This window comes from Nyctibius grandis, chromosome 3 (assembly GCF_013368605.1).
Source record: "Nyctibius grandis isolate bNycGra1 chromosome 3, bNycGra1.pri, whole genome shotgun sequence".
Lineage (NCBI taxonomy): Eukaryota > Metazoa > Chordata > Aves > Nyctibiiformes > Nyctibiidae > Nyctibius > Nyctibius grandis.
In genome coordinates, this window is record NC_090660.1 from 65,560,358 (window position 1) to 65,582,546 (window position 22,189).

General features: G+C 39.4%; 1 protein-coding gene across 1 annotated transcript in view; it reads left to right on the forward strand.

The window, feature by feature from the left end:
• SPIDR (scaffold protein involved in DNA repair) overlaps positions 1 to 22,189 on the forward strand; it is a 207,522-nt gene that overhangs the window by 121,524 nt on the left and 63,809 nt on the right. The window contains exons 9-10 of the mRNA XM_068396733.1: positions 9,562 to 9,769; positions 11,614 to 11,864. Coding sequence (XP_068252834.1) covers positions 9,562 to 9,769; positions 11,614 to 11,864 — 459 coding nt within the window. The remainder of the gene's footprint in view (positions 1 to 9,561; positions 9,770 to 11,613; positions 11,865 to 22,189) is intronic.

Sequence of the window (22,189 nt, forward strand, 5' to 3'; positions counted from 1 at the left end):
GAATTGTGGTGGCTAAACTTTGCTTATTGGATTGGTAGATGTTGAAGTATTTTGAAGAAACACAGAAGCAGAGCTGTGTGTACTTTTTTTTTTAAATAGTAAGGGCTTTCATCTTTCCACTATACCTCTCTAATTTTCTTCTATCTGAAGCAGAAAAAAGTGTTTCCTTCTAGAAATAAATATTCTTTGAAATGGAAAAGTAAACCTAGAATGTGCTGAAGCTGTGTAGCTTCTAAAGGCTAATGGGATCACAAAAAAAGCAGTCCAGGCGTTCATCCATCTCATTGCTTTACTGAGTCTGCTCTGCTGATTCACCAGCCCTCTTACATGAATCCGAAAAAGAAATTCTGGCACATAAGAATAGTTTGATATAGTATGAAAATTCTCCCAGACGTGATCTGGTGGCTAATTGTCATTGCAAATGTTCAGTGAAATAAAACAAACCAAAAGTTAAGCAATGACCTGGAGACCACCAGTATAAGATTTCATTATTAGAATTAGAAGTTTTTGCTTGTTCTGTACAATTATGTCTTTAAAGTAATGCAGGAATATGAAGATTGCTCTTGATTCAAAAAAGAAAGAAAAAGACAACGTTAAGGAGAATGTTGAATTTAAATGTTATTTCTCAGAGTGTTTTTCCTTGTTTCAACTGTGGGAGAGCAATGCCATAGAATCCATCTATTGCGATTTAATGGAGAAGATATGTACTATTACACAGAAGAAAAATGAAGCTCTGAAAGTAATTCTTGTGGGTGATAGCTTTAAAGTACACAGACTCTGAAGGGCTGTTTTCCACCGTGAAAAGAAGAAAGGTGTTTTGTTTATCACAGCAGAGTAGTGTTTCCGTGGTAGGCTGAGCCACTGCCGCCTTTACCTTTGTTATACATTTATCAACAGTAGCAGCAAATACAGTGAAAAAATTGATTTTTCTCAGCTCAGTAAAGCTGAAGTGGACCACAATGCAGGTAAAATTGGTCTACAACCTCCCTAAGGACCTCTGGAGCTCCGCACGGCAGCTCTCTGTGCCAGGGGTCCAGCCATTTCCCTTTGCCTGGTGCTGTTCATTGAGACCTCCAGGCTGCTGCCCACCTTCTTGCTGAAGCAGAGTTTGACCAGCTCAGAGGGAGTCTTCTGCTTTGCTGTTGTGCTCTGTGACACTGAGCGAGCTCTCGCTACCTTTTGTGATCCCCTTTGTGTTACCGGAGAACCCAGAACTACTGCTACTTTCAGCTACTCTCCCTGTACAGATGTGCTAGTAGCACTGGATTTGTCTGTATAAGAAGTGACCTTAGCAGGCCAGACCAGAATTCGTTCTTGCTCCATGTCCTGGCCAAGAAACAATAGGAAATGCCCAGAGATGAGTACCAGAACAAGAGAGGAGTACAAGAACAAGTCTGATGGGAGTTTTTTAGTTGTTTTTAGTTGTGTTGGGTTTTTTCTTTTTAATATTACGTTTAATAATAAAATACTTAAATAAAATCAAGCATATGCATATATTGAACTGTCTTTCTGAATACGAGAGTTTGCTCAGGGATGTTTGTTCTTGCTACTATGCCTGTGAAAACACTTGTGAGCATGTATGCGAGCATGGACTCGTAAAGAGTCCTTGCCAACAGCAAATGCCAAACCTTTATGGGAGAAAAAAGCTAGTGTTCTTAATAATCTCTACAAAACATTGAACAGTGTGTTTGAAAATGGAATTTGTTAACAGTTCTCCGATAATCCTCCAAACTTGAACCAACCAGCCAAGTACCCTGACTCTTCATACCTTGGTCAGAAGTTCTGAGCTCAGGTTCTTCACTCCAGCATATGGCCCTCAGCCGCTTGGGCAGATATTGCAGAGCTCTTCTGGCCTGAGAAGCAGCTTCTCCTGATACCTCAGGAGTGGTGATGCTGTGTAACACTGGCAAAGTGGTCACACTCCTTACCTTTCCACCACAGGCAGAGGAGTTGTTGGTGTAACCTGTTGCCTCAAATCTCCATTGTGTCATGGAAGGAAATAATTGGACACCTTCTGTACAACAGAATACTATGCAGGTTTTCTTCCTCTTCAATGGCACAGTGTGGTCCTCACAATCCTATGGACAGGGGGAATATGTTCATCCTCCTACAGAGTGCTCAAGAACTAGGGCTGGAGGGAAGGATTTGACCTCTCTTACTACAAAATTGTAGGTAAATACGAAGTGCACATACAAAATGATGGACTCTGGATTGTTACTATCCAGGAATGTGGTTTTAGTGTTCTGATAGCTTCATTAATGCGTCAATTTAGTTTTCATCTAATGATCAGAAAAACATATAAAATTGTAAGACTTCCTAGAAATGGAGTCAGAAGCATCGTGATATCACTGTAGAAATTTATTGTGCATTTTTAGGTTGGAATTTCAGTCCCCCAAGTCAAAAATACGTAGCAGAAGTGGAAAAATATCAGAGAAGAGTGACAAGGAGAGGTATGGAGCAGCTTCCCTATGGGAAATGACTAAGATGACTAGGGCTCTTCACCTTGAAAAAGCAGTGGCTGGGAGAGGATGTGATAAAGGTCTGTATTAGGAAGTGCATCAAGAAGGATGGTCGTTCACTGCCTCTTAAAAGCAAGAAGTGGGGGGCAGCAAGGTAACCACTAGGTGACAGATCAAAACAAAAAAAGGAAGTGGTTTCTCACATGTGTCTAATTAGACTGTAGAGCAACGTGGATGCTGCAGGATGTTGTGGATGCTGTAAATGTGCAAATGGTCAAAAAGCAGGCACATAAGTTCCTGGAAGAAAAGTCTGCCAAGGACTGTTAACTACAAACACACTACTTCTGCCTTAGGAAGTCCCTAAGCTGAAAATTTTTAGAAGTTATTAGAAGAGAGTGCTCTGGGGAACTTTCACTAGATGCTTGCTTTTTTTTTTTTGTAGCCTTCCTCAAACATGTGTTGTTTGCTGCTGTAAGCTAGAGTATGGGGTAGGTGGGCCTCTGATCTCATACCAGTACAGCCATTTTTGTTGTCTCTGACATTCACCACGAGTTTTAATATGATGTCACTTTGCATTTTGCTTGCTTCCCTTTTTTCACCTTTCAGAATCCGTCTGATCTATCCCTGGACTTTCTGGTGGCTCCAGCCATCCTCCCTCAGCCACCTCAAACTCTACGTGCAGTTTAGCACTGGGAGCAGAGAGAAGAAGTCGTCTGAGTAATGAGCTCGTGGCTAGTCAGACACAAGTTGATATATGGGGTAAACACACAGATGGGAATTCTTTCATAACATCTTGATTATGAAAAGATAACCACGATATTTATAGCTCCCCAGTTACTTGTAACACCCTCATACTGTGTGGGGGGGAATGTTTTTGTTTTGTTATTAAAGCAACTGTCTCATTTGATGCTTTATTGCATGCAGGTTTTTTACCAATTGAACTTTAGATCTTTTAAAAATTGCTTTGTGCTCAACTTCCGGACTAGGTAGTAAAAAAGTCCCAGCATCACAGTTGGAGGAGATTTTTAACAAATTCCCTCAAAAAGTATTCACCCAATGAGCTCAAGAGATTGTTTCCGTGCCAGTTTGTGCATAAGCGCAGCCTTTGAGTGGAATTTTATGTTTGGTGGTGCCAGAGGTTAAGCTTTGTCATGATAAATTGTGGTCCAGAATGCTAGAAATTTCGGGTGCTTTCTTCGTCGCCAAAGCTAGTGCCTGGAGAGCTTTGAGAAACTTCCCTACTTTCCCATCTTGGTAAAACCTGGTATGCCAGTAGTTTCCTGGAGGTGGATGAGATTTGCTTTGATATCCATCTGTGCTTTCCTACATCAGAAGACGTGTACATCCTCTTCAGTTAGCACACGGTGCACCTCCCTGCAGAGGTGAGAGCGCTGGGCGTGTGATATAATAGTGCATAATGTTAACCACAAGCTTTTTATAGCGGAGCTCTTCTTAAATGTGAAAATTTCCATAGAACTTTTTTTCATGCTACAGGGTGTCACATTTCAAAAGGCAGTACTATGGCAAGGCAGTGGTTAGTTTATATGATTACTTTGAAATTAGTAAAATGATGTAGTGATAAAAATGTTGGCTTTGTGTACCATAATTTCTCGCTGGAGTGATTTCTTAGGTTTACAAGTAATTTTGTTGAAAAGTACAATGTTATTTTGCAGAAAGAACTTGTGCTGCAATGGAGAAGTTTTTTTTTCATTACTTGTGTTGTTTTACTAACTTCCTTAGAGTTTGTTTTTTTACTGAAGGTTGAGTGACAAATGGTGTAACAGATTGGGTTATAACAATACGTGCAGTTAACAGCTATGTATTCTTTTCTTTGTGTGTTGTATTCATGGAATGAGTGTTCAGACAAAATATTTTTCCAATAGGGGAACAAAACAAGTATCTAGCTACTTAAATAAAATGCATCATACTCTAAAAGTAGACATTTCAGACATAGCTTGAGTAGCTTTTTATTCTTGAATCTTCTGCAGAGCTGCTATTCTGAGGTGCTGAAGCTACATTTCTTTGTAAACCTGACACAGTTGAGAATTGTATATTTGACATATATGACTCTGGACGTTGGTTGAGATGGTTAATACTGTTTCTTCATGGAGAAAAGGGTAAAATCAGCCTTGAGAACTTGTCTCTCAATAATCTGTTGCTTTGAATAAGATAATTTCAAAGAGAGAGATACCAGCTGATTCTTGTTTTCTGTCATTGAGGTTGGGGCAGGAGAAGTTGTTTTGCGTTATGAAAGTGTGAGCTCACAAATACAGTATTCGTGCAGATCGTTCAAGTGATGGTAAATGACGCTGATGGAGGCTCACATGTGAGTGGTGAGATTACTCACTCATGGATGAAAATAATGTGTTTGGGCAATCTCTAGGCATGGCAGAAGGTAGATCTGTTCCAAATGGCTTTTTGATTTGGGCTACATATTGGGAAGATAGTTATTGTCCTTGGGTGGTAGGTGGGCAGAGAGCTGTCTGGACCTGGGAAATTTGTTGGTGTTTTTTAATTATCATCATTATTGTGGTGCTGAGGCATTTCTTGGACACGTTACAATTTTTCACAGGTGAAACATTGCAAATGGGACTCAAGTCCCAAGCAAGAGGCAGCATGAGCAACTTCCTTCATGTTGGACAAAATAAGCAATTCCAAGGAAGTTAGGGATGGGCCCTGTATGGTGCTCCTGTGGAGGATGATTCCACATGCTTCTGGGCAGCAGCGTAAGGCTCTGGCGTGCTCTTATCCTGCACGTACTACTGCTGTTGTACTTGCTGGGCATTAAACCTTCTTTCCTCAGAAATCATTGTTCTGAGACTTGAAATTACCCATTTCGTAGTTACAGTGTGTGTTGTAGGTCATTAAAGTGTTAAGAGCATTCAGTTAATGCAATGTACTCTTCAAAAAAATGCTCTAGGCATTTTACACTTCGTAAAAGAAAAGAAAAAAAAAGCCCAATAAAATATCCAGGGAGAGCAAACAAAAAAATATGTTCTCTAATTTAAAGTGATCCAGAGTCATGTCGAGTTCATGAACCAGCACCGCCGTTTGATGTCAGCAGAACTGAGCGGAAGCGTGTGGTTTGTGAGCTAGCTGCTGCCACAGAGTCACAGCTTCTCGCTGGCTGAGCCTGTGGATGGACTGCTCGGGGCAGACCACAGTGCAAACCTGCCGCCTGCTCGGCAGCAGGATTAAGACCCTGCCTCAAGCTGAAACTTCAGCTACTTTATACTATGCCGTGCTGTTTCGTATCTCGAATGGTGATAGACCACGATAAACGGGGAGGTAGGCTAGGACATCTCCTGCTTCTACTCTGCCAGATAGCCATTTCATCACAGGAGGGAGGAAGAGAAAAAGCAAGCTATGTCCTTCGAGAGAGAAGCAATCTGCTGCTGGAAAAGAAAAAAAATAACATTATTGCCTCATGTTCCTTTAGCATGTGACCAGTTACGGCAATTGCTGATTGTCTACATACCAGGAAAAAAAATGCTCTGTAGTATAAAAAGTTCACAGTCTCTACTTCAGGTCATTACAAACGACCTTTCCTCTAAAGGCAGTTATTAAGGAAGTCGACTGCTAATCCAACATTTAAATATACTTTGCTGAGCAAGAAGAAAACCAGAGAGTACAAGAGAGGGTTGTTTTTTTAAAAGCCTGTAGTGAACTTTATTTTCTTCCCATTGCCTCTGTGTGATTTGCTGGATGAGATGATGTCTCTCATCTTTGAAAATAAGCTTTTAAATATAATGAAGCAGATAGAAAAGAAGAAATTGAAGAGAGGTCACAGAAGACTCAAAATGCCCATTTAACACTTCATCTGTTAAGAGGATGCTACAGAGTGTACTCTGTATCCTACAGAGTAGGGCTGCTTCTGGCCGTAGAGAATCTGCAGCTGGAACAGATACAGAAGGTTGAGGGGATCAGTTATGGTGTCTTGGGCACAGGGGCAGCACGTGCAGCTCAGGGCTGCAGGGATTGCTTGGGGAAATGATTTTCTTTTTCCCCAACTGTTCCAGCTTAATAGGCTTTCTTTGCCCTAGTCTGTATCTTTCAAGCAGACAAAAAGAGTTAAGGCGTGTGTGTGTGTTTCTGACACGGTTGCTTTTGTTGCAAAGCGAACAGTACGAATAATATACAATGGCAATGCAGAGTTTTCTGCCGTGATGATGATCAAAACTCCCATCCTGCAGAGCTTGTTTGAGCTGAGCAATACTAGGAAGAATTTCTGGAAAAGGACAGTTTTCATTCAATTAATTAGCGTTATATTAATAATTCTATTCTTAGTATTGAATAATATATACAAAAATATTGGGAATAATATATAATATAATTTTATTAGCTATTGTATATCAAGAATATACATAATTTTTATATAGTATATATATTTTATATATATTATATATACTTATATGTATATATAATATAAAGTATTTCTATTTAGCCATCCACCTGTACACAAAATAGTGAGCTTATTACAAACCTTTTTCCTATTTCTTTCAATTCAATTGGTTATTATTTCTATTTATTGCTGGTCCTTTTCACTTCCTATTGGGAGGAATCCGTCCATTGATAAATAGGGAAGATCTAAGCAGACTGCTGTGATTATTTCTCTGACCTAGCTGAAGAGTTACTGCTAAGTCTGTGGACACCTATACAGGTCTAAACCAAATGATTCATTAAAGAAAGTCTTTTTAGTGAACTAATTACAGGTAAGAAATGGGGAGCTTCTCCTGAAAATGTATGTCTGTTCCTTTTTTGCTTTGTGGAAATGCTGAGTAGCCATTAATTGATGCATTACCTGCGTAAAGGTATGATGAAAACTGAGCCAAGAAAGCTCTTGGTGATTATAAAAGTACTTGAGGCATGGAATGCATAGGCATAGCAAAACCATGGTACACGTAATTTGGGTATCAGTAAAACCTACCTGCCTTAAAAAAAAAAAAAAAAGCTGATCACATATATGCCCAGGAAAATAAAAATAAAGCCCTAAACCTCAGAGTTCCTGCGAATGATTTGCTACTAACGTCAGTATTTTTTTAGAGAATGAGATGATTTAGATCAAGCAAACATTCTTCTAACATTAGTGACGTAACAGTCTCGTGTTCAGAGAGATTTCCTGTTTACTTTGGGTCTGAACACAGACGTCACCAGAAAGTAGGTGCTAAAATTTTCATTCCACATCTGTATATAAAGACAGCCCAAACTGTTCTGAGATCTCTAGCAAACCTTATATACATTTTTGTTCTTCAGAAAAAAAGGGGTTAGTGACAGTTTAAAAATCTCATAAGGTCAGAGATGTCTTGGTTTGCTGACCAAGCTAATTCCTCAGTTTTAATCTTGTAATGCAGAAAATTATCAGGCAGTGTCAATTTGGCAGCCTTGTGAGCTACTGTCGTGCTCTTCTTAACTGGGACCTTTGTTATCAAATTCACCCGGAGTCAAGGGACTGAGTGTCCCTTAGGGATGAACTACTGCTCACTTGGATCTGAAGAGTTTACAGATGGCAGTGAGGCATCATGATGAAGTTCAGTACTTAGTTTTATGCTGCAGCTTTTCACAAATTTTGTTCCAAATCATAACTTCCATGAGTGTTCACAAGTAGAAGCAATACATTTTTTTATAATTCCTGTGTATGATTCATAGTTTTAAGTTGCAAGCTTAGTTTTAAATGTATACTTTTTTTCTAATGTTGCATTATTTTCCTAATTATAAAAAACTGGGGATTATATTTAATAACTTGCTGCAACTGTTCCTATTCTTTTGAAAATTTGTAAGTGTTAATTTCCATTGAGCTATCCACTCTGTAGAGAATGAAGGAATCAGTTATAAAACAGACCATGGTCAAGATCTTGTATGGACCGAGATCAGAAATAAGTGTTATGGACTGAGATCAGGAATAAGTATTTTTGAGTGGGGTTTGTTTCGGTTTGGTTTGGTTTGGTTTTTTAACTTTGTATGGTTGCATTTTGAGAAATAATGTTATAGATGTGAAAACTTGCTTAAGCATCTCCATAATGTGACTATTGAGCAGTCTGGAGACTGAAGTCCTGAGGTTACTTCTGACCTCAGGTCAGCTCAGCTTTGCTGCCAAGGCAGGAGGCCTTGTTTTACTCCCAAGTGATACAAATCTAATAGCAGAAAAACACAGCCTGCAATAAAGTCACTAAGTCAATTTTGTTTCTGTTTTGATGGTCTCTAGAAAATGAGATTACTGATTGTTTTTGTTAGCTGAGTTCATTAGATTTGTATCCTGTGAGTATAAAAGTGTATTTCTAAATGTATTATTGTGATACTAGCATATGAAAAAATCCCAACATTGAGACATGCTGTGGCATTAAATTACTGTGTGTTTAGAGATTCTGCAATCATTACTTTAATCTGCTAGGCGAGAAATTGCTGCATATGAAGCTATTTTGGAATTTACATTGTCACTAGAAACCAAAACTGGGTCTTGGAGAGCACATTTCTGACAGCAGCAAACACACAGGCGAAATAACATGCAGCATATTGTAGGAAAAGCACAAGATTTTGCTTTTAGAAAAAGAGAGGAGAAAGAGCAGAAGGAACAGCTTGCTGCTGGGTGCAGTGAGAATGAATTCGGGTTGGTGAGAAGCACTCACCAGAGAGGGATGTCCTCGTCTGCAAGGGCCAGGCTGGGTCCAGCAGAGCCATCGCTCTGAATTAACACTGAGCAGGGTTAGTAATCTTTCTTTCATGGCTTTTACCTCAGTAACTGTATGCAGGGGTTCTGGTGCTCTTGGTTCTGCGCTGACAATGTGGAGACACCAAGTAGGGTTTGTGTGAAGCCAGATGGGGTTCACAGGGCTGGTCAGCTCAGCCTGCTTCCAGGTGTAAGTTGTCCCTGGATGCAGTGGAGCTCCACTTGCCCAGGGCTATGCCTCAGCTAACAGGGCTGATCCAAGCTGAAGGTACCTATGGGGTGGTTTATTTGCAATTTGGATAACACACCTTTGAGTGTTTTAGTGGTAACGATAAAAAAAAGGGGAGAGAAATACAGTACAACACACATTTTAAAATAGTGCTTATCAGTAGTTTAACTTGTAATGGATTTGATGCCATTTAAATTATTTTTTTCCAGGCAAAAACTGCTTCTCAAAAATGCAGATGTTCCTGTTATCATGAATACATATTTTAGTCAGAAGGTGCTACTCAGTGAACATTCAGAAACAAGAGAGAAGACCTATGGTCTTACGAAGATGCTTATTAGGAAGAATATTGTATCTTTGGCACAGACATTCAGACTAGATGACCTTGATGATGAGTTACGCCAGGAATCTTCAGATCAGGTAAGGTCCATTTGGTTCACAGTTTAGCACTTGGTAAGAAGTTGGTGAGCAGACGTTTGGAAATCATAACAAAAACAAAAATTCTAAATTACTGACCTGTTCAGTTTCCCCTTTCGTTTAGCCAAGGCTGAATAATATGCAGTGTTTATTTTAATAATATTTTCTTAGTGGAAGCTTTTGGCCCATCCAGATGCTGAACTGCTGTGAGGTTATTTTGCTGAAGTCTCACTACTGTGCTAAATAGTAATTCTAGCTTGGTTTTTCATTGATTTTTCTCTTATTCCGTATAGCTGAATAGCTAATCTTTATTTGAAATAAAATCTGTTTTCTGCTAACTCACTCAAGGTACTATTTTAAGCGAGCATTTCCTTTCCCCACTCCTATTTCTTAACTCATTTTCTAATCGATCCTGTCCTTTCTTTAAAGCATCAGTTGGTAACACCACCCCCCTTTCCCACCCCTTCAATTTGTTTTCTTTCCTATTTTGACCTTGTTTATATTAAAATGACTATTGACTGTGCATGTCTCTAGCTGTGGTTGTACAAGCTGAGGTATTTTATGGGATCTGGTTTTCTGATAGTCTGTGCCAGCACTTTCTGAAAGTAAGGCTCTTGTAAAGGCTTTATATTGGCCAGCCAAAACCATTCTTAATATTTGAGAATTTTGGCCCTACAAGTTTGATGAGCAACACTGAGTGTCAACATTTGGTATTTGCTTTATATATAATTCCCATTGTAGTCCTGGGAATTAAAAAGTTACATAAATCAAATCCTAATCTCCTTTCTTGCTTCAACTCTATCTTGTAAAAAGCTTCTACTGTGGTATTCGAAAACCAGAACAATTTATTCGTTCCCCTCATGGTTCCTAACAAACAAAACCACTTCATTTAAAACTCAGTAGACAAGTTTTCTTGCAACCACTTTGTAGACAAGAGGTAATGGTGTAGACAATTTTCTTTTAAATACTGCAAATTCTCCTACTCTACTGGAGTCTGTAATACTCTGAAAACTTCTCTTGGCACCTAGCTTTTTATAAAAACAGGTTTCATTGTGAAAATAGAAATTTGGCTCATGCTGGGAAGGAGCCTATATATACAGACCATGTTAGTCTATACTTGCTTGCAATTTTTACTAAAAGAGATTTATTTTAAACTTAAAATTAATGAAATTACTCATTTATATTAAGGCAAAATGTAGCATAATTTTATTCATAAAATTTACTTTGAAAGTTTGGAAGTTTTTATTCATAAAATATGTTTTGGAAGTAGTGAAACAATAAATTAAGGTTTGTACTTTCACAGTTTTATACTTTTCATTAATCATCTAATTCTTTTACATTGGAACACTTTACACTGACATGTGTAAGTCTCAGGACTAACTTACTGTTCTATAAAACTAGACACCCCCTCATTTTCAACTTAATCTGAAAGTCTGGAAACATTCAAGATGGATTTTACCCTTTTTTTAGAAGAGGAAGGAAAAGAAGAAAGAAAGAACATCAAAGAAGTAAAAATGAAACTCAGTTAAAGGGGAAGAATGATAAATGCTAATATCAATTCTGTTGTCCTGCTGGTGTCACCCTCATCTCTCACGGATTGAGTTAGCTCAGTCCAGAGCACCAGTTAAACACAGGAGAGCACTCTGTGCTCAGCTCTCTTGAGTATTCATTAAAAATCCGCAATAAATACTGGCCATTAGTTTGTAAGTTAGTTTTGGTGCAGTAAGCATTTTGAAACTGATTCTGCTCTTCTTCCAGTGATTTTTCATGCTGAAGTTTTACTCTTTAGCACTACATTGTTTCAAGGTCCTGTGCAATGTTTCTATTAATGGATTTTCCTTCACCAGGTTGCTTGTGCTCCACAAATCCATAACAACTGCGATCTCAAACAGCATCCCTTAGCTCGGAGTGCTGTTAATGATTCTCTTCTTGAAATGGTGGAAAGCCAAGGAGCAGTGGGATGGAGAGAAGCACAGGTACGAGTTGTTATCCAAAGGGTGTACTGTTTGCCTGCAAGAGAAGGTTACAGAAGCCATGTTCAAGGAAACAAGCCTCTTTGTGCAACACCCATCATAAATTCAGATCCACCAAATGTTAGGTGAGTAATAAGATGCATGGGAATTTTCTTGTGGAGGCTGTGATACGTGAGAAACCAAAAAGGAGGGAGTTTGGAAATGTTGTTCTTAGTCATGAGCTTGCAGGGAATAAGCATGCTCAGCAAGGCACAGGGCTCTTGATGGAAGTGGTGTGGTTTTTTAACAGGTATAGCGTGACACAGAAGTAGTCCTACCCAGAGGAGGGAAGGATTTGTCCATAGTTCATGTCATCAATAGATGACAGGAAGATTGAAAACGAATTAATGGGAAGTTAATTTAAAACCAGTGATGATCATCGACATCTTATACTGTTCCTTGAGTTTCACAGAATAACTGTTACTTCCCATTTATCTATCTCAGTCTCAGTATGCTCTGCTAGTAAGTTATGCTCATAGGTGGTGAAACAGAAGAGAAATACATAGAGAGGTGGAGAAAGGAAAGGCTTTTCTAAAATGGGGATTTTGCACAGATGCCATTAGAGGAACATAGGTGTACACATGCAAGCTTCCATTGTGAAAGCACTGGAAAAAACTCCTGTTTACTTCCAGAAATCTGGAGGTCACAGCAGTTCAGCTTCTCTGCAGTAAAAAGTCATCTGGTGTCAAAAAATTAACACCAATGCAGAAGTCTTATACACAAAACCCATGGAGCATACAGCTTTAGACCAGTGGTTTTAGCTTCTTCTGTTTTAGTCTTTGCATCCTAACACTAGTCTGTCCCAAGGGTGGGACCTTGTTTTGTTAAGTGCAAAAGATGTGCCAGACACAGTTTTCCCTTCTAACCAGTACTGAACTGTGGAATCCTTTCCTTTTCCTTTTATGATCCTTAAGGTTTGAGACTAAAGACTGATTTCAAAGTCTTTCTCAGCAACTCTGGGTCTGAGATCACTGTGTCTGTTATTGAATTTCCTTCCTTTGGTTTTGCGCTAACTTTTGGTTCATGCTGGCTTAAAATTTTATAAGGTAAAATACATTCAATTTTGTTTTCACTCAGGAAGCTTATTAAAGTGAGTTACAGTGACAGAGCTTATATAAAGCTTCTAAGTTCAGCCTTTCAGGACATTAGGAGATCTGTCTGTCTTCCTGCAGAGTTTAGGACCTGAATGGAGATGTGAAATTAGTTTAAAAGGCCCCATTGAGAACTCTCCAGATGTAATTTGCAATAGGCTTTGAAGGGATTCTTCAAAGGTTTGAAGAATTTGAGTTCCTGTAAGCCACCCTGCTGGTGGTAGTAGCATGCTCACAGGTCCTTCTTCCTGAGCGTTTGAAATACGGGAATTCTCCCAGTTCTTGCTACCTTGTAAGCCACTGGACAATTTACAGCACTCACTGATCAATAAAATTCCTTCAGGAGGAATTCAGGAAGATGTTCTTTCCTAAAATGCAAGCTTAGTCATCGCCCATAGGAGAGTGATTATCAACAGCCTTGTCTCCAATATTTTTTAAAAGCTCCATTACATATAATAGTTATATTGACCTTAACTTGCATTGTTTTTTTAAAAGTAATCAGTACATCTTGTTGTGTGAACTCATTGCTTTATATTTAATTCATTCTTGCTATAATATATATTTTTTTTAAAAGTGAGAGGAAAAGTACTTTACCAGCCCCATATCAATATGTGATTTTGAGGTCAGTATTCTTCCGTGTAGATTTTCTTCCAGAGGGCTAACATTTGATCAAAAGTCAAGGCAGCTGACAGTCTATTATTCAAGACGATTTTTAACGACATCAACTCTAGCAGAGTTCAAGTGATAATACCGATTCCATGTTTCCTTTCCAACTTTTAACCAAAAGTATACTTAACTTGCAATCACACAATGTGAAGTAGTTAACCTGCCTGAGCCCACACCCTTCACAGGAATGGGGTGAAAAAAATCTTAGCTTGCACTGCTTATATCAAACTTGGAATAGAAATCAAATAAAAAATGAGATGAGTTGCTTCTGAGTACATGCTGTAGGTGGGTATTCTCACGTGCAGTTGTTAAAGTGGCCTCTTGGAAGTTCCTCAAATTTTATAGATGTCCCAGCTCAGAAAAGAGCTTGGTTGTTGTCCTTCGCAGCTATCAGACAGTCTTTTGGATCCTGAAGAGAAAAATCAACCCACTTTCTCTTTTGCAAAGAGAACGAACACTTCTTTTAAAGACTGAGGAATGGAAAACACCTCGTACTGCTTTATCAGCTGCTATTTCCAAGGCTGATAAGCATCCACATGAGACTTTTCTCCTCTATCAAAAATGTCTGTGTCTGTCACCTGATAGTGAGCAAAAGGGTCCAACGCCCTCTGGCAGTCCTTTGAACCAACTGATGGCTCGTTCTTTTGTAATTCAGAAACCTCTTTTTTATTTTGTAAACTTCTTTTTGTAAAGTAAAACTGCCGTGAAAGCAACGTTTGTATTTTATGAGGCAAGATGAGTTAGGTAATTCATTGTTTCATAAACAAAAGTTTCTAATTAGATATAGATAGGTAGATGAATAGTTGATTGATTTGTATTTTAGACAGGCTGTTTTATTGTATATCTTCTTTTGTAGCACTCCACAGTAACCTAGATGTTGTTGCCACAGGGAAGCACAAAAAAAACCAGTAAGATGAAAAGAGGCATGAAATTAAATGTGGAGCAAGGGAAGTTTAGTTTTCTGTTCAAGGCATCCAGTTTCTAGAAAGAGGGTGGCAAATTGTGGGAGAAACCTCTATTCTCATTGTAAGGAAATGGATTCCTTTAATTGGTTAAAACTAACGTGGGTAGAGCATAGAAGTTACGGTAACACCTATATGCATCTAGCTTTTATTGTTCATAAATACACATATGTAGAATATGGCCTTTTACTGACAGGCAAATGGATACGTCTGATGAGTTTAAGTCTGTTTAGCTGAAGCATCTAAAGCGTTTTCCGACGACGCTGAGAAATCATTACAGAGACTGAGAAGTTCCCCGGCTTCTGTTGTACATAAATTGGTCCCATGTTCCCTGCATTATTGTCGAATCATTTGCTTTCCCCCTCCATAATTAACTGCTCTCGCAAATGGACTTTTCATGCTGAAAGAGTTTCATAGGGAAAAAAAAAAAAAAAAAGAAGAAAATATGACTCGCCGTGACTGTCTGCCCATTTCCAGAATTCCTGGCATACTTTTTGCTGCCTTTTCCCCTCTGATAAGAGAGATACTTTTGCTAATGACATAACACATGTTTGTCTAAACCCAATTATTTTGACTCTTTTTGAAAAAGGCGTGGCTTACACGTACCAGGATCCCAAAGAGACTCCTGTCAACCTGAGGAGCTCGCTGGCGCTGAGGTGTCTGACTCACTGCGTCGGCCTTGTACTTTGTGTTCCTGGGATAAAGCAGTGTATAATTTGGATTTTGCTCTTGCCAGTATCTGTTTGTTTTGAGCAGGCCACGTGAGTTCAGTAAAAAATAGAGCTGGTCAGTTTTATGCCTTAAAGGACAGGGCCAGTTGTGTGGTCGTCGGTGACACCAAAATAGATGCATTTTTAGGACTATTAGGCAGTTAAACTGGTCAGAGCACTCGAAAGATTTGTGTGAGGAGGCTGGACAGAAAAGGGTGGTGTCTGTTAAGAAGGAAGAGCTAACCACTGCGAATATAAAACAATGCTAGCTATAGCTGTGAATCCATGTTTTAAAATCTTTGTGGGTGACTAAAGAAATTTTCCATTCACTTCTCTTGGCATATGTTTTGACCTACTTCTCACCTGAAGGTTAGCACTCTAGCCTGCTATAAATTTCTATTCCAAGAACAAAAGAAAGACAGTACATTTACTTTTAAAAATAATGTGTTCTGCCTCTATGCACTAGTCATCAATAGTTCATTTGGTTTTGCTCTTTGTTTTCAATTTGCCAGATCTTAGAGAAGTGGAAAGGTCTGCTACCATGCAAGCAGGACACTTGGGGAGCAGAATATTTAGAAGAGCTGAGGATTTGCTTGAGTGGCTGGCAGGAATAGAAGTGCAGGAAAAGTCACATTTCTCTTTCTGAGCAGGCCCTCAGAAACACGATAGTCAGTAGCTGGGATTCATTATTCTCTAGCAAGTTGTTGCAATTTTCTGAGTAGTCTGTTCCTACATAATTCTGTGTAAAATGGTTTTATTGGCGAGTGGTAATCTTGTAAAACTAAGTCATTTCAAAGTTGGATTTCCTTTTTTCCTCTTTTTCTTTCATCTAATGGTCTTTGCTCTTTATCTTCACACAAATCTAGTCAATGGGTTAACCTGTCTGGCAGCATACACAACTAAAAGTTGAGTGTCAAGTGCTGCAACTAGCATTCCAAGTAGGTGGACTAATATATTGAAAAGTCACCCTTCTGGTATGGAAAACCTAGCTTAAATTTCATAAAGCATATTGAAATAAACAGAACAACAAAAAAACCCTGGAGGTCTTCTTATTTGAAAAGAGCCCAGATTGGAAAGGACTGTCGTGAAAGATCCATGTTCACAGATGCTAACATCTGTCAGAATGTTTTTTGTGGCTGACTTAAATCTGTTTACTGCATTCCATTTGTTTTTTGTGTTTTTTCAACAAAACATTTTAAATGGAATGGCCATAAATGCAAGTTTTTAAAAATCACATTATGTTTCTGGGATGTGATTTTTCAAGTGGGAAATAAACAGGAAATAGGTAACTGAAGTGCAGTAGAGAGTACTCCATAAGCTAGAAGTTTTCTCTGATTTCCCCTTTTCAAATCCTTCTCAGAAGTGAAGGTACGTGCTTTTAATATTCTTGCAAAGTAGTCTAATTGATATTTGACAGACTTGTAATAGTTCCCCTAACAGTTGTGGTTTAAGGTCTAGTAACCTGTCTCTGCTTTGAAGTCTCTTTTTTTGGTTTGGTTTTTTTTTTAAATTCAGTTAAGATTCCCTGACACTTGGATTATTCCCTTTTGCCTCCACCCTGCTCTTATTTGTAATTCTCAAACTGGAGCCGCCAAAACAGAAAGTAAGGACAAAAGACACTTGGAAAAACAGCTTTGGTATCACATTGTCCATCTGAGACATTAAATTGAATTATATATTTAACACTGTAGCTTCCCCATGCTGTTACCCAGATAGCCCTGAAAGTCTGTTTTCCCTACTGCTGATGCTGCAGATGGATAGATGGAACTTGGGCTTCTTCCAGTGCCACTGTAGTACAACAATTTGTTAATTTGACATTACCGTTTATTTTTCAGTGCTAAATATTTACATAATCTTATTCTGTCCAAGGGCAAGGTGAAAGCACTGTTATCTGATATACTCTGTACAAAGAAAAAAAAAGGACCCCTCAACATGCACCATGTTTTTTTGGCCCTGCACCGGGAATAGGTGATTAAATAATTTGCCATTGTTCTAAAATATGTCAGGGCAGTGGTAAAAGCTTCTGATATAGAAAAGAGTCTCACGAAGACAGTAGCCAGCATAGAGCACAAGTGTGGCAGGGATTCAGTCTCTTTGGGAAGCAAACAGGCAGGAACAGAAACCAGAGCTGTCAGATGGCCAACACTGTGTGAGCAAGCTTCTGTATACGTCTAGCAAAAAGGAGACACTGGTTGCTAGCTTATATTTCCTCCATACTCAAGTGCTTAGACTGATCAGTAAAATGCCCATATGTTCACAGAAGATAGTCACACCCCCTAAGCCTTTTGTTGGTCGAGGAGGAGTAGCTCTACTTACTGATGTATTCCTCATGATAGAAAAATTGCAGAGATATGTAAATAACATAGAGACAGGTAAATGGTGTGGAAGCATCATTATGTAGAGTTGTGTATTCACCACCACTTACCTTTTCACACCTCCCACATCTGATGATTGTATACAGGGCTTTAGAAAGCTGAGGAAGCTTTATTGCACCTGAACACCTCATTTCCTGCTGCTGTCTGGTTTATGGCTGTATCCATCCAACTGATTGTTTGCAAGGGAATATGTAGATAGAGGGAATGGGAAGAGCGACATGGTCCCCCGTATGTTATCCTATAGTGGAGACCAGTCTATGGAATAGAAAGCTAACAATTTGAATTTTCCAGCCCTAGAGCCACAATCAAGGTATGTGCTGTTGCACTTGTCTGGTTTAAACCAGAAACAGTAGTTTTCCAGCACCTGTTATTTGTCAAGAATTATTCTAAGATGGCCTATGTAAAAGGTATGGAATCTTTCCCTTGGTTTTGACCTTTCTTTCCCTTGAATTTTTGTATCTCTGAAAGTTACATGGTTGACAGAACTGAGAGCAGAAATCCTCCATGTGTGTTTTACATGTCTACCTTTCACTGACTACATGACTTCAGTCCTGACCTGGAGGAAGTGTTAAAGTCATGCTGGAGCTCTCTGAAACTTTTATGAAAGCCAGATTATGTCTCTGGGATTCGTTTTCCTGCTACCATGGTACAGCAGGCAAGGACCGTGAGCAGTGATGAATGTTACAAATGCCTAGATGGACACACGCTGAGCTAACCGTTGGGAAAGAAATTTAACCACTCAAATATTGCATGTAATTTCTGTGCAACGTGGGCAGGTAAACACTCTTTGTACACACAGCCTTAAGTATCTGCATAGATCAGCAGATGTGCAAAGAAACATCAGCACAGATTTAATACAATAGCAGGTTTCTGAAAAGGAAGAGTCTTAGAAATAACGTTTTGTCATCAGCTTTGTAAAAGCTTCTGTTTGGATATAACAAATCAATACCTTTTGGGAAGGTGTTACAAACTTACTCTTTTGGGAGGAAGGAGGTCTTTTGTCCCAAAGAGTGTAGAGTCAGGAATACACTGTCCTATATGGTTTTAAAATTATGGGCACACTCTAGTAATTAAGACAAGACAGACTTTGAAAGAGACAATATTGCTGGGATGTAGGCAATACATCTGTATCTTAAGTTTTTATACACTTTCTTCTATAGATTACAAAAGATTAAGATACAGCAAACAATATGAATAAAATAAAGCTCCTCAGAGAAGACAACCTTAATTAGTTCTAAAATTGGTATGTAACTTATAAATGCACTTAGTGAAGGTATCTTATGCTCACATGCCAGACCTGATGGGCTGCAGTTTTGCCTGCTGGTTTTGTTCCATTTCTCGCAGACATCACACTGGGTAGGGATCCGCTGCAGGCTGTGCTGAAATCCTCAGACTCGTTTCGGTTAGTGCCTCAACCCCCTCTTTGGCTAAAGGAGGCTTCACGGGGTTTGGAGAATAACATACTCCTCAAAAGAGAAAAATGATAAGCAAAGGCCTGGGATGAACTTACTGTGTATTACACTTCACAGTGTAAGGACTCGAGTAGAATGGTGGTTAAGAGAGATTTAGTTATTTTTGTAATTTTACTCCTACAGTAAGAAAAAAGGAAATTGTTCACCTGATACATACTGCCTGATACATGTTTGAAATACTTGATTTGAGGCCTTTGTGAGGTCCTCTGGACGGTTTGCTTTACAAGTGCTTAAGGAGGCTGGGACTGAATGCAAAATATAATTCAGAGAGGTTTCACTTTCAAATGGACCAAGAATGATGTCATGAAGCTGCAGAGTGTAGTTTTTGGTCATGCTTGTGTTGTGGGCTGTGTTTCATTCAATATCACATGATAAAACAATTTTATGTACATATTTTTAAAATTATTTTGCTGTATCAGTGGTTTCCCAACTCTGGCCCTCTTACTTTTGGTGGTATGCCAGTCATTGAGAAGGATCTCACAGAAGTAGCTCCAGATCCTGCCCTTCTGGAGGTGCTAATCTGAGCCATCAGGCAGTTACCCCCAGCCAACTGTAAATATCTTTGTGCAGCTGCTTACTCCAGCTCAGAGGCACTTACTGACCTGTGCAACTAGAGGTGCAAGGGCTACCTCTGAAAGCTGACTTCATACGGCCACCTGAGAGTAGGGTGAGGGTCTTGATTGCTCCCAGTAGGCTTCCTTGTGTTTGCAGCAGTGGAAGGAAGGAGGCAAAGATGGACATAAAAGCAGCAGGCAGGCTCTCCCTGGCTTTGTGCTGGGTCCTCAGCCCAGGAAGTTGTTGTCCTCTGTATTTCATGTACACACGAATGTAGATAGCAGGTAGGAGCGAAGCTCCAGTGCAAGACGCAGTGAAGTCTCTACAGCGTTTCCACTTTCCATGCATTTGTGCTGCAGTTTGACACTTGGAACTTGTGCTGTCACTTCTCCTGTACGGCATCATCATCCTCACCTAGGAAGATGGCTTTAAGGAAATTATTATAAAAGTATAAAATTATTGTGTTATTTCTCAGTAGTTTTCCAACTGTTCTAGGCAAAGGGCAGCCACATACTTAGGAGTGCCTACCTGGCAGGTGGGGTGCAGTCTCTTCCACAGCTGTGCAGTAGTGTTGCCGTTTCAGCATATGCTTCAGGAACCAGCAAGGAGACATTTACTTTCTGAGTGAGTGAACAGGGGAACTGAAAGAAATGCACATTAGTCAGTTGGGATAAGAGATTACACTGCAGTCCCAGCTTCACAGAGATGGGAAGTGTAGTTGGGATCACAGAATCATAGAATCATAGAATAATTTTGGTTGCAAAGGACCTTTCAGATCATCAAGTCCAACCGTTAACCAGTCATGGAAGTAGAGTCCCAGGTGTGGAGGTGCGTGGTAGGTTGTGGGAGAAGGAAGTAATGCATGGAGCTGTGGTCCTTATACGAAGAACACGAGAGTGGTCGTAAGGTATTAAAATACCATTTTGTGCGAGTTACCTTTCTGTCTGCCCATTCATCTCCCTTGAGCCTATCTAGTTCCTGCTATGGATTTCCTCTCTGAGGCAGCAACTTTCCCCACTATTGAACTCAAATATGATCTAGTCATGACAGCTACAGATGTTCTTGTCTTTGTCCTATAACAATGGGATTATGCATTTTCCCTTGCCTCTGAACAAATGCCAAAATTTGTAAATTCTGTTTGACTTGAGGAAAAATGTGCAAGGAAATTAATTTGACTGGAACAAGTTATGTCACATCTTCAATATAGAGCTATAAATTAACTGACCATAGTATCATAATGTAAATGGGAAGTGGCAGAGCTTGTTAGCAAAAACATTCAGTGCCTAATCTTTGCAAAAGTGTTTTTAATTTCTTTATTTCCATTGAATTGTAAGTGCGTATTTCCTTTGCAAGGGAGCTGAAAACTGCCTAAACTTTCTTGCTGCAGCCTGGGCTATTTAGTCATGATTAAAAAAATCTGTGACAGGAGCTCATCTATACTTTGGTGCTCCTGTGTATCTGAGTTATCATCTGTATTTGGGCTGCCAGCGTTTGGGGGGGAATTGTAGCAATAACATCCTGAGAAAACAGGGATTTGAAGTGGATGCCTCAACGGTCAGGAGAATCAGTGGCGCTCAGACTGTTTGCACTTCAGCAGTGTAAGTGGGGAGGGACTCTGCTGAGGTTGTGGATTTGTAAGTAGTGAGTTGGAAATCAGCGTATAAGCACCAAGTAGAAGGGGAAGAACTCAAAGCTAAAAGAGGTGCTATCTCTAATTTGGAGATTGTAACCAGGAAATCAACAAACTGCAACTGGCTAATTTATTTTTAAATGCTTGCAAAGGGTTGTGCCAAGTCCGGTAACATCTGTACGTTAGATTTAGGAAACTCCTGCGGAGCCAAATAGATTATATTCTAACCTTCATTTGATCTCCGTTAAATACGTAAAAGCTGGATTTGGGGGTGACCGACATGGTTGCAGTTGCTGTTTGGGTGGTGCAAATCAGAAGAAATTAAAAAAATAATGCATTGGACAAAATAACGAGAATGAAGAATCGTGATACTTGGAAATAAGAATTTTTTTTTAACTGCACTTTTGAGTGTTTCTAAGGTTTCTGGGTAAAGAACACAAAATTTCATCAGCCTTCTGTAAAGAATTTTGTCTATGAAAATGAAAAAGAAAAAAAGCTGGGCATGATTCTTACTTACTGGTGTGACTTCAGAAGCTGAGGTTTTAAGATACACATCCAATATTTTGAAATGGAAAATAAATCTGAAAACAGGCAGTACTGTTACATATTTTATGTGCTTCTAAAAGAAGGCTCCCCTTTTTTTTGTAAGGTGGGCTAATGTTCAGACAACGCTGTCTTGTGACAATTGTTGGGAACCACCAAATACAGGACTAGAAGGAATTGTGATAAGCCTGGCGGAGCGGATCGGCAGCCAGTGTGCCTGGCCTCCCAGCAAAGACCCGAAGGGTTTGGCACTGTCTGAGGTCACCTGCTGAAGAAATGCATAGAAACAGACAGTGACAGAGTAACTGTTTTCAGGACAAAACTATTTTAAAAGAGCAGATAAACAGTCCAATAGTCAAAGACTAACAAAGAATGTGTGCGTGCATGCGTGCGGCAAGGTAGAGTAA